This window comes from Triticum aestivum, chromosome 5D (genome assembly GCF_018294505.1).
Source record: "Triticum aestivum cultivar Chinese Spring chromosome 5D, IWGSC CS RefSeq v2.1, whole genome shotgun sequence".
In the NCBI taxonomy this organism is placed as follows: domain Eukaryota; kingdom Viridiplantae; phylum Streptophyta; class Magnoliopsida; order Poales; family Poaceae; genus Triticum; species Triticum aestivum.
This window is the reverse complement of record NC_057808.1, coordinates 566,018,125-566,024,854: the sequence shown is the minus strand read 5'-3', so window position 1 is coordinate 566,024,854 and position 6,730 is coordinate 566,018,125. Positions and strand designations below refer to the sequence as shown.

Below are 6,730 nucleotides of genomic sequence, written 5' to 3'. Positions count from 1 at the left end.
CATGGAAGGCATGAGTTTTTGCTTCTCCAATGGGAGGCATGGGTGCACCTCTGGCCGCCATGGGCGGAATGTCTTCCGGTGTGCCTCACACACCTTCCCATGAAGATGCCGTTGAAAATCTTGCCAACACCGTCCGAGCTTCACGTGATGCGGTGCGCAACAATGATGATGAGGAGGAGGAAGAATCATCTTCGGAGAAGGAAGAATCGTCTTCGGAAGATGAGGACGAAGACGAGGACGAGGCTTGATGTGTCTTTGGTTTGTGTCATAAACTTGGTTTGCATTTTGAACTTGGTTGGATGAACTTGCAGGCATGATTTCGAACTTGTGGGCATGAACTTTTATTCATCAACTTGTTTGTGTGAAATTTATATGTCATGTTCATTGCATTTTGAATGTTTGAAATCCATTTTGTGTCCAAAATGCAATATATGCCAATGCCCCGGCGAGTCGCGCGCTGTGCATTTTTTGCGCGCTGCTGGAGCGGCGCGCGCGCTGCATTTTAGTGCGGCTGTTGGAGCCAGCACTGCCGGCCGCGGCAAAGTAGTTTTTAGCGCGCGGCGCGTTGGGCGGCTGTTGGAGATGCTCTTACATCACACACCTGCTGCTGGGGATTGAGAGGGGACGGAACAAATCTGGAGCTTTTTGGTGGAATTGGAAAGAAAGATTGAGCGCCGAGCGGCAATGCAGAGAAACACTCTGGCGAGTGGCCTCCAAGACGCTGGAAACAACACCAACCGTCACGAACGGACGGACTTGCGTCAAACAAGACTTGGCAAGATGCGTGCATGGATACCCACAGCAGGAACTCATGATCTCCATCTGCGAGAGGATTATTCGCATATATATATATATATGGCTGCTACAAACTGTCTACAGTTAATATAAAAAAATGTTGCACCAGTAAAACAGGATGTAAAAATGACCCCAACAAAGACTACTTGCTCATCACTTGATATAAACAAAGCGTATAAGCCAATGAAAATTAAATGACACAGTTCACCTAAGAAGACTTGGCATGATGTTCATAGATAAAGGAGCACCAACAGCAGAAACTCAAACAGAGGATCGACACACACTCAAGTTGAAAGGCTCAGATGCACTGCAACTTCAGCTCAAACTTAGTGCCAATGAGAGGATTGTTCACATAACTTCTACAAATTGTCCACAATGCTACAACTCGATCATGTTCCAGAGGCAGTAAAACAGGCCTACCTGATCATCTAGTAAAGCACCACAGCTCAAATTCAGTGCAAGTGAGAGGATTCTTCAGATAACTTCTAAGGACTACTGATCATCTAGCAAAGCACAACAGGTGGTAGAATTACATTCCGCTCAAGATTAAAATGGCTGCATAACAACACGTAACACAGCCTGCTAGTGCCTTGTTCAATCACGAGCCATAGAAAATTCTCATGGCTTCAGCTCAGGAGGCTGAAAGCGGGATCGGTCTCACCGCACCCTGTATGCGCCGGAACGCGGTCTTGATCCTCTCTTTCAGCCCAGCGTTCTCGGACTCAACATCACCGCTCCTGCCATCCAAGTGCGCGACGTCTCCATCCACAGTTATAACAAGCTTCCCTTCCTCTGCAACTTTAACGTCGCCGAAGAGTGATACCATCAGAGAGTACACCACCTTCCGCGCCACCTTCTCTGTTTCTTCTTCCGTCTTCACCGCTTCTTCGATCGGAACAACCTTTGGACCCTCACGGCCAATGTTCAAGATCATGGCCACCACCGAGTCGGACACCATGTCGCTTATGGGATCGGACGACCACTGCAGCGTCACGTAGCTCTCTGAATCCAGGCGGATGGCCACCCTCTCGTGAACAGTCAGTACTGGAACATCTTCTTCGGTTGATGATTCCACGCTCTCATATATTTGCTTCAGTCTGTACTTGATCACCTCAAAAGAACCAGAATACGGGACAGCTATCCGCTGAGTAATGTTGGCAGTAGACAGCTGCGTGTACACACGGAGGTCCTCAGGGGCCATAATCTGATATGTGAACCCCTTCTTCACAAGCAAGCCGCTGACTGTTTCGCCCACTTCCGGTACCTTCTCTGCCAGTCTGCCAATTGTCTTGGCCATTTTCTCAGAGCTGAAATACATCTCGACCGATTGGCAGTTCTTGGGAGACACAATTTTTGTGTTTGTCCCATCAAACTGGGTGATAAGTTTCTGCTTAAGCCTACCCATCTCATTTGCTTCTCCGTGGACAAGAATAATGTTGGGTGGGCGAAGCTCTTCCAAGAAGCCGCTCGTCTGTGGAAAATCAGCGTGAGCTGAGAAGGAGATGTAGAAGATCTGCATATTAAGAGGAGCAGTGAGCCCATTTGCTAGTGTCACTTCTCTCGGTTCGTTGATGATGGTCTTTGCAAGCGAGCCTTCCACAGCATAACCTGGAATAACACATGTGTTCTTCTTATCTGTGCACCACTTGTCAAAGAGCTGCCTGGAGAGGCCACTTTGGAGGCTACCTGGACTTGCCATCACCACTGACGGACCCACATCATGGAAGTTGTCAATGCTATTCAAAGGGTCAATATGCTTGAAATGGAACGGATTGGACTGTGCAAACTGATTCCTTATCCTTTCATTCATGGAGTTTATGTATGTCTGGTAGACAGCCATACACTTCTTCGCAAGAGGGGAGGCATAATAGATTGGAATCTTATGGAGCTCTGGGTGGTTAGACCAATACTCATCCAGGATAAGCAACAGTTCCTGTGCTCTACCAAGAGCGAATGCTGGGATAAGAACACGGCCCCCTTGAGAAACTGTGTTGTGGATGGCATCAGTGAAGCGCTTCTCTCTGACATGGCGGGGTTGGTGTTGCTGCACACCGTAAGTTGACTCGATAATGCAAATATCAGGGGAGAACTGGGGTATCTCAGCAGCTTTGAGGTGACGGTCTTCTTCACGGGAGTAGTCACCAGTGTAAAGAATGCGTACACCAGCAATATCCACCATGAACATGGCAGCACCAAGTACATGGCCAGCAGTATAGCACCAGAAGCGTATGCCATTAACTTCCAGTGTCTGGTGGAAGTCTATGACCTGCATGACAATTATATGTTAAGACAATGTTAATTCTCCCTCTGGTAAATTAAGACTTTCAGTCGGAATCATGCATTAGCTGTAAAGGGAAAACAATCCTGGTGTTTGGAAAGAAACAGACAGGTATTATAGAATTCTTAATTTTAACCAACAGCCCAAACATTTGAATGTATTGGCTATTCAGAATCAATGATGAAAAACTTAAGCGTGCCTAGGTGCTAAGTGATAGCAGAACACCAAACCTTACGCACTGCTATGTGTGTGCTTAAGCATGCCTAGGTGTGCGCTTAGGCAAGACAGGCACTAAACAGAGGCATATGAATTTAGCTGGTAAATTAAAACTTTAAATCCTCATAGACAGAATCATGCATTAGCTGTAAAGGGAAAACAATCCTGGTATTTGGAAAGAAACAGACAGGTATTATAGAATTCTTAATTTTAACCAACAGCCCAAACATTTAAATGTATTGGCTATTCAGAATCAATGATGAAAAACTTAAGCGTGCCTAGGTGCTAAGTGATAGCAGAACACCAAGCCTTACGCACTGCTATGTGTGTGCTTGAGCATGCCTAGGTGTGCGCTTAGGCAAGACAGGCACTAAACAGAGGCATATGAATTTAGCTGGTAAATTAAAACTTTAAATCCTCACAGACAGAATCATGCATTAGCTGGAACGAAAATATAAAACCTGGTAGTTGGAAAGAAATGGCCAGATACTATAAGATTTTTATAATTTTGACCAATAGTCCAATGACATTTAAAGTTCGATTATTCAGAATCAATGATAAAAAAACGCTGCTAGGCATCCACTTGAGCATGCCTAGGTGCTAGGCGATGGCAGAACACCTAACCTTAAGCACTGCTAGCCGTGCATTTAAGCATGTCTAGGCGCTAGGCGATAGCAGAACACCTAACCTAAGCACTACCAACCATGCACTTAATCAATATAGGTGCTCGGCAGAGGAAAAACCAGGAATTTACGCCTAACACCTTTTGGAACCTTGTTCAAAATCGTACAACAGATAAGAATTCCAAGGGCGGCAAGCAGGTGCTAGCTAGCAAGATGGGGGAAACTGAATCCAAGCTAAGCTTAAAATATCAACCAGGTATATAGGCAACAACTCCAGCTTCTTAAATAACACAGTACTATCATTCTCTGTTTCTGATTGATCGGATCACTCTTCTAACTTTTTTTTCCTCTACAGAAATGTAGTACCAATTTCTCTACCGGTCAGTCACTATCTATCATCATCTAGTAAGCAACAAATACATCGTATCAAACAACACGGATTAAGCCATTCGCATTCATTCGACTCACAACTGCCAGAAAGGAGATAAGCGAAAAGAAAGTACCTCGATTTTGTCCATGGACCGGATTATGTCCTGCTCATCGAAGAGCATGTCCTCCACAGACACTTTGCTGACCTTGACATAATCCGAGAGCAGCAGCCTGTAGATGGCCTTGGTGGCGTGGGTCATGAACACGCGGCCCTTGAACGTCGTCTGCAAAGCAGGGCAGGTCAGGGCAGGGCAAATCAGACACGAAACAGCATAACATGAGCGTCCCTGCATTTCGAATCTAAATCAGCAGCAGCCTAGCATTTTTGCTTATATACCTTCTCCAGGAAGTATGGCAGCGAGGCGGCGTGGTCCAGGTGGAAGCTGCAGCACAAGTTGAAGGCATAAAATTAATCAGGATGAACGCCGGGAGAAGGTGGAGGTCAAGCTAGAGAGGGCGACTAGTTGGAAACTTACTGGGTGACGAGCAGGACGTCGATGGCGGAGGGGTCGATCTCGTCGAAATATGGGAGAGCCGCCATGCCGGAGTACGCGGGGTGGATGCCGCAGTCGAACTGGACCAACCAACCACGAGCAAGGAACAAGTCAGTCGGAGCTAATCGGAGAAGGGGAGGGAGGTAGGGTTTGGGGGTGCTTACGAGGACTGTGCGCCCCTTGAACGTCATGTGGACGCAGGAGCGGCCGACCTCGCTGCCGGCGCCGAGCGGGGTGATCACCATCTGGTCGCCCTCCCGCCCGCCCGTCGCCGGCCGCTTCCCCGCCGGCGGCGTCGTCGCGCAGGATGCCATTGCTCTGGGCCTTCCCCTTTCCCGCTGAGAGGCGGCGGGCGGCTCCGGTGCCTGGAGAATAGGAGGAAGAGGGGCGGCGGCGAGGTCGGGTCCGGCGGCGGCGCGGCAACCCTAGCGCTCGATTCCGTCGATGCGAACTGAACCGGACCGACCGCCAGCGCCTGGGCTATGTCGACTCGTTCCCGACTCCGAGTCGGGCCGGCCCATCAGCGCAATCGCTCGCTCGCTCCGGTTTTTTTTTTTTCTGTTTCTCCGTTTTCTTTGGTTTATCCTCTGGTTCTTCTTTGTTTTTTCACAGGCTTTCTTGGTTTTCTTCGTATTCCTTGGCTTACGTTGTTTTTTTATTTCTTTGTCGGTTTTAATCGGTATCCTTTTTAAATTAAAACACATGTCTGCTTTTTGCGAGCAAAACAATGTACATGTTGAGCACACGCGTGAAACATTCTTTCTTACACTTTAGACATTTTCAAATATATGGTGTATGTTTTTCTAAATACACGTTTTGGACACTTTCTTGAATGCATGGTAACATTTTTTTTAAATACACGTTTTACATTATTTTAAATGGCAATAAATATAATTCTAGATTACATGAACATTGTTTCACATTGTATAAACATTTTAGAAAATTTCATGCACATTTTTTGGAAACACGCCGATATTTATTTAAAATGTCATGATACAATTTTCAATGGAAATAAACACTTTTTTAAACCTACACTTACATTTTTTACGTTCGTATATTATTTTTTCTTAAATTTTTTGGACATGTTCTTAAAACGTGGGAATATTTCCACCAATGTGACATACATTTTTTAAAGGCACAAATACTTTTTTACATTATATACGTATTTAAGAAATCGCATAATTATTTTTCAAACGTGGGAATGTTTTTGATTGTCGAGAACATTTTCTCTGAAAGTTATTAACATTTTATTAAATTGAGCTATCAAATTGTTATACCGTGTTTACATTTTTCCAAGATCGTATTATTAAATTTCATATTTAAATTTAAGTTTTTAAAATAGATGCATTTAGTTTTAAAAAATAAATTAAAAAGGAAAGAAATTCAGGTAATGTCAGTAGGATGAGCCATGAGCTACTGGGACATCCCACCACCAGCACCCCGTAGGCGAGCGGACCTACGCCTCGCAATAGGCGGCACATAGTCACACCCTGCACTGGCTCGTGTGAGTCGTTTTCCTAGACTGGGCATAATTAGCTGATCCAATAGGGGCACTCTATTAATTCCAAATGTTTTCTTTTTAGGGGCTCTCCAAAATCCTGAGATTATGTGAAAATGCAAGTTTTTTCGGATTTTGGATTGCACTACGATTCTTTAGAATCCTCCCAATATTTGGAATCGAATTGAGTTTTTTTCTGCTGCTATTTTGCAAGACCGAGATCCTCCATAATCTGTTCAAAAGAACTTGGCCAGAGAGAGAGAGAGAGAGAGAGAGAGAGAGAGCTGGATCGGAGAGTGGGAGAGGGGGTAGTGTTTTGGAGGTCCATTTCTGTGTTGTTAGCCCACCCATCACGGCCCAACATCAATCATATTAACCCAAGCATGGGTAGCCTGCG

At 45.5% G+C, this 6,730-nt stretch overlaps 1 protein-coding gene across 2 annotated transcripts; it reads right to left on the bottom strand.

Moving 5' to 3' along the window:
• Nucleotides 1-1,079: 1,079 nt before the first annotated feature.
• Nucleotides 1,080-5,296, bottom strand: LOC123123964 (cleavage and polyadenylation specificity factor subunit 3-I). 2 transcript variants are annotated; one of them, XM_044544629.1, is made up of 5 exons: nt 5,000-5,296; nt 4,818-4,915; nt 4,679-4,724; nt 4,416-4,565; nt 1,080-3,061 (listed from the first exon to the last, which is right to left on the bottom strand). In XM_044544629.1, the coding sequence occupies exons 1-5, from the start codon at nt 5,147-5,149 to the stop codon at nt 1,427-1,429; spliced, it is 2,079 nt and encodes a 692-aa protein (XP_044400564.1). In that variant the 5' UTR covers nt 5,150-5,296; the 3' UTR covers nt 1,080-1,426. The 2 variants fall into 2 exon arrangements, with proteins under 2 accessions (XP_044400564.1, XP_044400563.1); XM_044544628.1 differs by having other exon boundaries at nt 4,818-5,296.
• Nucleotides 5,297-6,730: the final 1,434 nt, after the last annotated feature.